This window comes from Vicugna pacos, chromosome 1, assembly GCF_048564905.1.
Source record: "Vicugna pacos chromosome 1, VicPac4, whole genome shotgun sequence".
Taxonomy (NCBI): domain Eukaryota; kingdom Metazoa; phylum Chordata; class Mammalia; order Artiodactyla; family Camelidae; genus Vicugna; species Vicugna pacos.
Genome location: NC_132987.1, coordinates 61,757,983 through 61,770,112, shown reverse-complemented (window position 1 = coordinate 61,770,112; position 12,130 = coordinate 61,757,983). Strand labels below are relative to the sequence as shown.

Below are 12,130 nucleotides of genomic sequence, written 5' to 3'. Positions count from 1 at the left end.
TGTGAAATTTAACCCACTTCCTCCTACTGTGCAGGAAGGAAGAGCTCAGACAATAGAGAAAGCTGTCTTTTGGCAGGATGTTAGCAAATGGAAGGTGGTATTTGGGGAAGGCCCCCTGGGATGGCCTGGGCGCTATATCCACTGCCCCAAGGTGCCCCCTACCTTTCTCAGGGTCCTTCAGGCTCGAGCGGATGATCTCCAGCACTTTGTCTACCTCTTCACTTTTGCAGACGTTGAGCTGGACGGTTCTTAATCGATCACTCTTCAAATTGTCCAGCTCCTTGACCCCGTCACCCTCTTTGTCCTGGGGAGGAGAGAAGAGTTGCTTTGCCTGCCTCCTTCCTACCCTGAGTCCAGGGTGAGGTCCAGGGCCAAGGCAGGGAGCTGCCCCAAGTCCCAGCCAAAGCCCGGGGCTTACTAACAGCTTACTAACAGCCGCAGGTGGTGGTCTCCGGAGGCTCTCCCGGGCCTGCTCCACCAGCAGGTGGTTCTAGTCACCCCCTGAGCACTGATGACATATCAAGCCCAAACTAACACAAATTCCCAAAGCCTTGCCGGCAGGATTCTTTCTCTAAGCAGAGGTTGCAAACTCAGTACCTACCAGACCACGGGGAGGGTGGGCCCTCAGGAATGGAGCACATGCCTTGCCTCTTGCCACCTGCCAGCTGTTACCCACTTGGGTATGTAAGTCCAGGGTTGCCAGAGGCTTACATTTTTTAAGCTAGTAATTAGGATCTCCTAACTTTTTAAGTGTTGGCAACTTACACTTAAAAAACTAAAAAAAAAAAAAAAAAAAAAAAAAGAACTAAACCAGTATATGGGCCAAAGCACATCCACAGCCACATGTGACCAGCAGCAGGCTGCCAGTTTGTTACCTCTGTTCTAAGCCAAGAGCCAGTCATCCAGTCATCTCCAGGTTGATCAGTGACCAGAACCCGGCTCTAATTCCAGTTCAGTCACTAACCAGGCTCTGCACGCAGGTGCAGCCTTAAGAGGTGCCCAGTTTTTCCAGCTACGGTTGAAAATCAGAGTATCGCCACCTGTCCTGACCTGCTCAGGTTAATGGAATGAGGGAATTGTTGTTGCTGTTATTTTAAACCTGCTAAATGATAAAGCACTATGCAAATTTAGGTATTATTAAACATGAGAAAAGTGTCACTCACTCAACAAACATTTCTTGGGCCTCTATTATGTTCCAGCACTGTGCTAAGAACACAGGCACAAAAATAAATATCTCAGCCTCTGTTCTCAAAGAGTCACGTTTCTGGGACAGAGGTAGGTGAGTAAACAATTTGGGGGGTCTTTGCTGTATGAAAACTTATGGGAGGAGAGAGGCTGCACAGAGAGTGGGATGGACAGGGAAGGCCTTCCAAAGGCAGTGACAGCAGAGGACATTTACCAGAGGGGGCCATGTGGATGGGGTGCTTCAAGAAGAGGGGCCCTGTGGTCCTGCTGTAAGCCACGGCAGGCAGAGCAGAGGCAGAAGTGGTGGGACTTGAGGCTGGAGAGGGGGAAAGGGGTCTGCCTGGGGACAGTGGAGAGCTGCTGTAGGCTCTGAATAAAGCAGACATTTGTCAAGTGTTTACTGTGCTTCACGCTGGGCTAAGCACTTGACATGTATTATATTATTAGCCCTCACATCATGAACAGGTTGTATTATCATAGTTTCTCTATTCTATGGTGCACTTTTTTTTTCACCATAGGAATGAGCTACAATCGATGTGAAAATTAAACACTGTTGGCCATAATTAAATTGGCAGTGACTGTTTTCGGTGGTGCAGGGAATAACAATGCATCTGACGAGAGGACAGGAGTAGCTGCCAGAGGATGAAGTGAGAGAGAAATGTCTACTGCCAGTCGAGGGCCAGCCTGTGGTACAGCTGGTACTGAAGCAAATGTCCCTGGCAAGGCCAGAATGGGACACACTGGGGTGGCCAGCATATGTTAGTGGTGGAAAGTTCTCTACAGGTTGGGCTGAGTGTCGTAAGTGGTTTGAAGCAGGAGGATGCTAACCCCAGGCCCGGAAGACCCACACCATGTAATGTCAGAGCGACCTGGGAGAGAATGTGAAGAGATCTGTTCAAAGGGGACCAACGGCGCTGGAGATAATCACTCTGGGGAGAAGACTCAGGAGAACATGATGGGGAGGGGCCCAACTTGTCCTATGCAGCCCAGAAAATAGAACAAGGGCCGAGAAGTCAAAGTCAGGCCAAATGAGGAATGACTGTCACGTTCAGAGATGGTGTGGACAGCCCAGCAGGTGTTTGGACAGTGAGGGTGGATGTGGTGCAGAGGAAACCCAGGTATCAGGCAGGAGGCTGGGCTAATCCCCCTCTAAGATCTCTTCCACTCCAAAACTGTCATCTTCCACAGGGAGCCTCCCCAGGGGCTCTGGAGGAAGCAACATGGTGTGCCCCAACCCCTGAGTTTCTGCCCTACCTGGCAGCAGGATTGCCAGCTACAACCAGAGTCACCTCTGCACAGAGCAGCCAGGTGTGAGGCTCCAAGGCTTGGCTCTGAACCCCCCTAGAGGTGTCAGTCTTCCCAAATGACATGGTGTCCCATCTGCAGGGGAACCAACAGGCCTGGAACTCCTGCTGCCATTCCCACAGAGGGCCCCACCAGGAACTCCCTGTAATGCCATCCTCAAGTCCAGAGGCTGGAGGGGCTGGTACCTACAGACATCTCTTTTTCCCACCGACAGCACACAGGCATCAGGAAAATACATATCTTGTTTTAATTTAGTCTTGGCATCATGGTTCCTTGAACGGCCCTCGAGGCAGAGCCTGGGAGGTCTGAGCCTCCAGGGGGCGCTGACGTCTACTGCCACTGCAATAGACTGGAGCTGAGGTGCACGAGGGCCAGCTGAGTGTCCTTTCCTCCTCTGGACTTTGTTAACCCTGTTGTCATCTTGCAACAACTTCAGACCCCATACCTGTGCGTCTGTCAGCATCAACCCGACGCCCTGCAGCCCCAGAAGGAGCCCTGCACTCCAGGTCAGGGAGCCCACAGAAGCTTAGTTTGACAGCTTGGCAGCTAAGAGTCTTCACATGGAGGAAAGCGAGGGTTAATCTCACTGCCCACAGCTTCCGGGTCAGCATTCAGGCCCCTAGGAGAGAAACACCACCTCCTGCCTTCTCCTGACAGACTTGCCCAGGAGTCCTCCTCTGGCCTCTGAGCTGCCTGCATGTTCTGTTCCTGACAGCAGGGATAGGGACGGTCAGTTTGTCCCCAGCTGATCCAAGAAAACCTTTCTCAACCCACCTCAGCCCACAGCCTGCTGACTGTGGCAGCCTGCCCACTTCCAGAGCCACCTGTCCGAGGGCCAAGGCCGCACTGCCTGGGCCATACTGCCTCCCTGGCTCCAGGGTTTCTGTCTTTGTCCACGTCTGCCTTGCTGCTCAGAAACAAGCACTCTTTCCTACTGTGTGGTGCCCCTGTATCTGGTTTTTTTGATAAACCCACTTCTTTCACTATCCCTTTAAACTTCAACGGTAAGCTATTTTTTCCACTCCTAGATGAAACTTCAGGCAAGTCTTGTAGCTTTTCTACTCACTCTTAGATCATAGAGAACCTCTTTGTTTTGGCATACAGTCCAGTTCAGTCTATTAATCAAATAATTCCAGCCCAGGCTGGTTGGAATACCCAAAGTCTCAAACTTGTATTCAACGTAGAGCCTGCCCTGCCCCAGGCCTGACAGGGCGCGGGAAGTGGGATGCCGGGCAGCAGGGCTGGAGGCTGTCTTCCTCACTATCTTCTAGCTCCTCCTCCTCTCCTGGTCCTTAATCTCTGACCCTTTCAGCGTTGGGTGCAGGGGCTGGCCAATGGGAGGGCAAGACTTCAGTCTTCCGAGGGTGGTGCCATTTTTGTTGGCCCTTGTTGCCCTGGGTCAGCAGATACACATGAGCTGGCCCTCCCGCCTTAGGATACTTCTGTGGGTCCCACAGAGATCCCTCCACTGGACCATCCCCTCCTCCAGCTGGGCATCCCCTTCAGCCTGGGCTTCAGTGGGACACCCCTCTGGCTAGGGTCACATGGAACCTCCTCAGTGCCTCACTGGGCAGGTGCCCTTGAGATGACTCCAGGCAGCTCTCCCCTTGTCACATCAGGTCCAGGCAGCAGTGTCCTGCCTGGGTAGGAGGACACCTTCTCTCTATGCAGTTCTCTCTGCCCTGCCTCCAGACAAGCCACGCCAGCTCATTTTAGGGCTTTTAGACTTCTTTTGGTAAATATCAACACACCATTCTGTGACCTCCAAACTCCAAGGCACAAAAGGTAAGCTTTCCAAGAAAGCTCTCTTGAAGCACACCTCATTTCACTTGAGACCAGAGGGAAAATATCACAGCACACTAACTACTCTTTCCAACCTCTCAACCTCTTCTCCTCAAGTTACTACAACATTGAGGCAGGTGAAGGACTCATCCTGACAGAAAGGATTCACAGTCTCTCAGCACCAATAGTTAGGCGGTCTAGCACCTCAAGGCAGGATGGGAGGACGCTCAGCACGTGTTATACCTGAGCATTTATCACACGTTTTAGAAACACAGTGACAAGAGAAGCAAGCCTGGGGCATTGGAATACTTACAGCATGAGCCAAAGGAGGAGCCAGCAGAGAAGATGGAGAAAAAACAAGAGAGCAGGGTGTCCACGAAGTCAAGAAACAAAGCGTAACAAGCAAGAGTGGTTTGTCAGAGGCATTCAGAGCCCCACCTTCCTTTCTCAGCTTCCTCTTCCTTCAGCTACCTCAGACTCCCGGTGGTGCCTGGATATGTCACCTCCACTCACCACAGGGAACTCCTATCTGTCCTTCCAGATGGTGATGAAATGCCACCTTGGCCCACCAAGCCTTCCCTGCGCTCCCAGAGAGAGACAATCTGTTCCTTCTCTGATACAGATCTTACCACTGCCACCTCCATTCTCATTCATGCTATGCCCCTCTCACTTACTGGGCTTCAGCCACAGAGGCCTCTTGCTGTTTCTCTAACACCCTGGGTACACACCCTCCTCGGAGGTTTTGGCTTGGCTTTCCCGTGTTCCCCACACGTCTGCAAGACTCGCTCCTTTGCCTCCTCCCAATGTCACCTTCTCGGTGAGGTCTTTCTTCCCTCTTTAAAACCAAGCACCTCTTCTGCCACATTCACCCTCCATCTTCTTTTCCTGTTTTATTTTTCTCCATAGCGTTTATCATCTCAAGGAGAAGCTATTTACTTACTTACTGTATTCCTTGTCTATCTCCTCCCCTCATGTAGGCTCCACAGGGCAAGAACTTGTCAATGAATTGGTACAAGCTGTATCTCCAACTGAGAATATTGTTTGCTCATAGTAGGTGCTCAATAAATATTTTTGGATGAATAAATAAACAGAGTGGTAGGAGCAAAAGCCTGATCCAATTTGGGAAAAAAAAAATGAGAAGCAAATAAGTGAAACTATGTAGTGCCAACATCCCTCTGGGGATGCTTTTCTATAACGGGAAGCAGGGAAATGGTGTAGTAGCACACACAGGAAGTGGAGCTGTGTCGGGGTGTGTGTGTGTGTGTGCACATGTGTGTGCACGTATGCCAGAGTCGGGGGTGAATTATGTAGCAGGGCGGAGACATCTGATGGAGCAAAGTCCTTGAGTTGGCCCATAGCGCAAGTGGAGGGGTGACTCTAAATAAGAGCAAGCAGAATGTTTGGCAGATGTAGCCAGACTCCATCATGTGGCTTAACATCTCAGAACTAGATGGAGGACTGATCTCCCATTTTCAACTCCTGCAGCACTTTATCCATAGTCTGTAGTGGCTCTGACCACCTTCTGAGCTGCGTAACTCATTCAGACCTCTAGTGACTTCCAGTCCCACTAGTTTTAATCAGAAAATACAGACCATGACACCATAATACTCAAGAGGTAGACACCATAGACATAACCTGGCAGTGATCTTGTCTGGTATTCTCTTCAAAGTAACTCATAGAATTACCGCCTCAGGAACAGAAGGACCTAAGATATCCAGTCTGACCCCCTTATTATAAGTAAGAGCAGATTGAGGCTCGGGGAGGGGAGATGTTTGCCCAGACCTCAGGTTAGTGGCTGATCTGGGACTAGCACACGAGGCCCCAGCTCCCTCTCGAAGGCTCCTCTGCAGCACTGAGTCCAGGCGCAGCCCCTGTGGCACTGGACAAGCCAGCACAATGGCACAGGTGAACATATCAGCAAGAACTTTAAAGACACAAAACTTTTTGTGGCATCATAGCTCCTGCCAGGACCTGTTAAGGCAGGTCCTCATTATGCAGAGAACCCAGCTCCGAGCACGGCCACACCATTCATCCCCATTAGAGAAAGCAGGCACTGCCATAGCTCTTGAGGGGGAGCAATCTGGCAGATTTGAATAAATTCTAAAATCTGCATACCTTTCCACCTAGCACTCTCACACCTAGAAATGTTTCCTAAGAATTACTAATGAAAACACGCAAGGATAGGTACAAGACTATTCACTGTGGTGTTGTTTATAATAACAAAAGTAAGAAATAAAGTGCACAGATGAATTTCAGTTACTTTGGGGCAAGAAACTGAAATGATAAGACCCCACTTTTTTATATCATACACTTTTGTATTATTTGACTCTGTTATGTAAATGTACTATTTTCATAATTCAGAAGGAGTGAAAATTAAAAGGACAAACTCTTCTCTGACCTGAAAATATGCTCAGACCACAGCAATGCAAATTACTTTATTATTTGTACTTATTTATATTATTGAAATTTTTACATTGAACAGATGTTGGTTTATAGATATTACATCTAGAGTAAAAAAATTCCTTCCCAGGGTTCCTATTGTCTTCAAAATAAAGAAAAATGTCTCATACATTGAGCAGAGAGAGAAAGTTGTCATGAATACCCATCTTCCCTTCTTCTATAGCAGTAAAACCCCTGTCTTAAAGCAGGGTACATACTGTCTCAGAATACTGACTGTATTTCCCAGCCTCCCTAGCAGCCAGGTAGGTCATGTGACTAAGTTCTGGCCAATAGAATGAGAGCACAGGTGCTGTATGTGCAACTTGTGGTCATGCCTTTAAAGAACAGTAAGAGAAGCACTCACAGTTAAAGAAAATACATTAAAACTCTACTGAGATACATTTCTCACCTATCAGATTGGCAAAAATCGAAAGTTTGAGGTACACTCTGTTGATGAAATTATGTGGAAACAGGTACTCTCATACATTACTGGTGGGAATGCAAAATTATACAACCTCTATGATAGAAAATTGGGAAATATCTTTTTAAATGATGATATATTTTATTAACCCTTTGACCTAAGAGTAATCTTACTCATAGGAATTTACCCTAAAGATAAACCTCCAATAATACAAAAATACTTATTTACAAGGTTATTCATTGTGGCATATTTGTAACTGCAAAATACTGGAAAATATCCTAAATGCTTGTACATATATAGGAAACTGGTGGAGTAAACTGTGGAGTACTATGATGCTTTTAAAAAAGTGAGGAAGATCTCTGAACTCATGGAGGGGTTTCCAAGATATACTGATAAGTTTTTTTAAGTATGAAAGAGCATATACAGTATGCAAACAGTTGTGTAGCAAGGGTGAAATAAAAGAGGAGAAAACATAGGAGGTGGAAGAATACTTCTTTTAAGTTTATATTTTTATATAATTTTGATTTTAGATCCTTGTTAATGTTTTACATCTTCTAAAATTAAACTAAATCAACAAGAATGAGGGGAACAAAATACAAACAAATAAATGAATCAAACTCTACTTCAAGTTAGTAATATAATAATAAAGAAAAAAGAATTAATCCAAGTAACTTTTAAACACAGCATTTTGTATACCTTGGTCAATAGATTAAAAAAACACTTTAAAGAAATTCTGAGCTCTACTGTGGTGGCCACAGTAGGCTTCCTTTCAGGACAACCTTCTGGGTTTTTTGTTCTGTTTTGCTTTTTCGTTTATTGGGAGTCTTCATTTGTTTGTTTCAGGAACTGGTGTTTATTATCAAAGTCATATTTGATATCAACAAGATACAACTACAGAAAAACTGAACATTGATATCTCAATGCAAACAGTCAAATGGAACCCTAGCTATTAAAAAAGTAATTCAAATTAAGCAATTGAATTTTTTAAACATCTTTATGCATATAGTCAACAAATTAAGATGGTTAACAAGAAAAATACAAATTAAGAGGTCTGGTATTGATGTTTAAAAACAGCAACTGCTTAAGCATTTCTATTGATTCAAACATCAATCTCTCGGCCACTCAGCTTCATCCCATTCACCATCTGGCAGGCTCTCTCAGGCACCTCTGGTGACTCAAACTTAACCACACCCTACCCCCTTGGACTTCCCATTCTTCATCTTGCTGTTGGCATACAGCACGCAGCCACATTCATTGACAGAAGGTCTCTGGCTGCTGTACCTTCAGATTCACTGTGGCATGAGTGCCATGGCCACGGCCATGTTTGCCTGGGCTGCTTTCAGCCAATGGCCAAGCATGGCAGGACTACTGGGCCATTCCTGCCCAAGACAGATCTCCTCTAGCAAACAACCTTTGCTTGGGGACTCCCCATCATCCTAGCCAAGACTCTGACTAGACTGCAGTCTGAAGCTCTGCATAACTAATCCTCTTTCCTCCAATTTCTTTTCTCAGATCTGTATTACAATCTAAAGGATTTCCCTGACTTTTCCTGCTCCATACCTTTAACCATTACAGGTATTTTCTAAATCAGTCTCTTGCACATCTAATCCTACTTTGGTATCTGCTTCTTGCAGGATCTGAACTGACATTACATCATAGTAGATTTGCTGTTTGTAACAATATGAATGGAGCAATTCTGAAGCAATTGTGTGTGTACTGTAGGATAAACCAAATTAGTAAATCTATCAGTTAGTTGGGTATCAGAGTTCTAACTGCAGGAAAAGAAACAAATACGGAATGAGTGAAGCAGGAAGAATGCTATTGTGTTGAATTGAAATAGGTCAGTATAACTTTATGAATACTGTGTGTGTGATATTTACAGGAAATGTATATAGGAGATAGATAGATATAGATATAATGTGTGCATATGTATACACGTGTATATGATTATCTTCTAGCTCTGTCCACTGAGAGGAACAAGGAGCAGCAATGCCCTATGAGCAATGAGCACATCTAATGCCCAGATGTTGGTTTCTAAATTCCATTAAAAAGAACCAAGTAGAAACATAGGTCTACAACGAGACATGCATGTGAGGGTTTATAGCAGCATTAGTCATAATGGCCAAAAATCCAAACATTTTTATCCAAATATCCATCAATATGTAAATAAAGTTTTTAATGTAACATATCCATACAATAAAATACTGCCCAGCAGTAAAAAAGAATGACACTGATATATTCTACAATATGGATGAATCTCAAACATATTATGCTACGTAAAAAAAAACCAACATAAAAGACAATTCATTATATGATTCCATTTATATGAATAGTCCAGAAAAGGCAAATCTAGAGAGACAGAAATCAGTGGCTACCTAGGACTAGAGGCAGGTATGGGTAGGTGTGGGTAGGTGTGCAAATGGTCAAGGGGGAAGTTTTGAAAGCTGGAAATGTTCTAAAAGTGGATTGTGATAACAGTGGCACAACTCTCTAAATTGGGGGGACTGTCCCCTAATTACTTTTGCAGCTGCATGTCCCAATGCTTCTATTTCATGTACCCAAAATTCCACTTGATTAGTCCCAAAAGATCCTCATGCTTCCCAGCCTATGGTCAGGTTACTCCTTCTGTCTGACAGGTCATTCCTTCCAGTCTCCACCTATGACAGCATTATTCATTCTCCCTGGCCCAGAACAAATGTCACACCTTCTGTCATGCCACAGTCAGTCCCTTCTTTCAATGCATTTTCATTAAACATTCTTTGCACAACACTGAGAGTGCTCTCCACTCTAATTCTTCCAGCTGTGTCTGTGCATGGCTGTCCCATCACCACTGGACAGTGCTCCTTGGGGGCAGAGACCAGGTCTTATTCTTCTGAAGCACCTAGCAAAGTGTCAGGCACATTATTAGCATTTGGCAAATGAAAGAACGAATGAATGAATGAATGATGCTAAAAGGAAGAGAGACTGATGTGAATGGAAAAGGGATCAGCTGTTTTAAGCAACAGATGAGCCAGTTATTAGGAAAGCAGTTAAAAAATAACAACAAATGCTGGCCCAGGTCCTGAGTAATACCGATATTAAATAAATTCTCACCTTGAAGTAGGATTCTGGGAAGATGGCAAAGCAGAAAGCACCAAGAATCTGTCTCCCCACCTAGACAATAAGTGTGCTGGCAGCATCTGTCTAATGTAACAATTTTGGAACTCTAGCATCTATTGAAGGCTTGAAACTTTCTGAGGAATGCTTGTATGGTAAATTGTGGTTAATTTTGACCAATCTCACCATTTCTATTCAACATATTATTGGAAGTTGTAGCCAGAGCAATTAGGCAAGAAAAAGAGATGAAAGGCATCCAAACTAGAAAGGAGGAAGTAAAATTACTGCTTGCCAATGATATGATCTTATATGTAGAAAACCCTAAAGATTCCACAAAAATAAAATCCTGTAAGAACCCATAAATGAATTCAGAAAAGTAGCAGGATAAAAGTCAACACACAAAAAATCAGTTGCATTTCTATATACAAACAGTGAACAATCTGAAAAGGAAATTACAAAAACAATTCCATTGATAATAGCATCAAAAAAGAATAAAATACTTAGGAATTAACTGAACCATGAAAGTGTATGTTGTTTCTTGTACAATGAAAACTACAAAACATTCTTGAAAGAAATTAAAGATGACAGAAATAAATGGAAATATATTCCGTGTTCATGGATGGAATGACTTAATATTGTTAAAATGTTGATGCTACCCAAAACAACCTACAGATTTAATCCAATACCTGTCAAAATCGTCACAATATTTTTACAGAAAGAGAAAAACCCATCCTAAAATTCATGTGGAATCTCAAGGGACCCCAAATAGACAAAACAATCTTGAAAAAGAAGAACAAAACTGGAAGACTCTGCCTTACTGATTTCAAAACTTACTAAAAGCTACAATAATCAAATAGTCTATTGGCATAAAGACAGACATATGAACCAATGAAATAAAACAGAGAACCCAGAAATAAACCCTCATATATATGATCAAATGATTTTTGACAAGGGTGTCTTGACCACTCAATGGGAAAAGGACAGTCTTTTCAATAAATAGTGCTGGAAAACTGGATATCCACATGTAAAAGAATGAAGTTGGATCCTTACCATATACAAAAATTAACTCAAAATGAATTAAGGACCAGGAGAAGAGGCAAGATGGCGGAGTAGAAGGACGCTGGTAAGTCACCCTCTCCCACAAATACACCAAGACCCACATCTACAGACCCACTCAGCCAACCAGAGCACCTGCGGAACTCCGACAGAACATCGCCCTCTTCAAAAGATAAAGACGCCAAAAATCTGGTAGGAGAAAAGGAAGAAAGAAAGAACAAAAGGCAAAGCAGCGCGGGACGGGTCCCGCGGGGAGGGAGCGGCAAAGGAGGACTGGCGCTTGCTCGCTGGGTCTCCCCTCTCCAATTGAGAGGCCAGCGGGACGGAGGGGGAGCCTCCAAGGCTCGGATCTGTACAGAGCAGCCCTTGACTGACAGAACTAAGTTAAACGGGCACAGGGGGTCCCCCCGACACCCAGCCTCAGACGCGGGCCAGCAGCGGTGGGCAGGGCCAGGCTGCACAAGCCGGGCGGAGGATGGGGGTGGCTGCACGGAGGCAGCCCCGGGGGACTGCAAGGGGCTGGGCGCCGTGGCTGTGGGTGTACAGGACAGAACAACCTGGGCCCTCCATAAAACAGCAAGGTTGATGTGCTCTCGGGGGAAGGGTGCATACCCCCATCTCTGAAAACCTGCGGAAACTTTTCAGGGGAAGAGAGGTGGGGTCCAGGCACAGCCGCCATATTCTCCAGCGCTGAGCACCCAGCCGGGGGCAGGGGCAAAACCTGCATCCGCACCGAAGGGCTCAGCAGCCTCAAGGGCCAGACTGAGACGGGCCTACAGCCCGGCGCAGATGGGATCCTTCCATCCTGGTCCCTCAGAGAACTTGCTCCACAAAGACAAACAAGGA

At 45.4% G+C, this 12,130-nt stretch overlaps 2 protein-coding genes across 3 annotated transcripts in view; both read right to left on the bottom strand.

The window, feature by feature from the left end:
* BDH1 (3-hydroxybutyrate dehydrogenase 1) overlaps nucleotides 1-12,130 on the bottom strand; it is a 46,085-nt gene that overhangs the window by 8,783 nt on the left and 25,172 nt on the right. For both annotated transcript variants that reach the window (XM_031683155.2, XM_006200940.4), the window contains one exon: nucleotides 163-304. In XM_031683155.2, coding sequence (XP_031539015.1) covers nucleotides 163-304 — 142 coding nt within the window. The remainder of the gene's footprint in view (nucleotides 1-162; nucleotides 305-12,130) is intronic.
* Nucleotides 10,997-12,130, bottom strand: part of LOC140696973 (uncharacterized) — a 277,558-nt gene continuing 276,424 nt past the window's right edge. The window contains exon 2 of the mRNA XM_072963428.1: nucleotides 10,997-11,419. The gene's annotated coding sequence lies outside the window, so the exon portion shown is untranslated. The remainder of the gene's footprint in view (nucleotides 11,420-12,130) is intronic.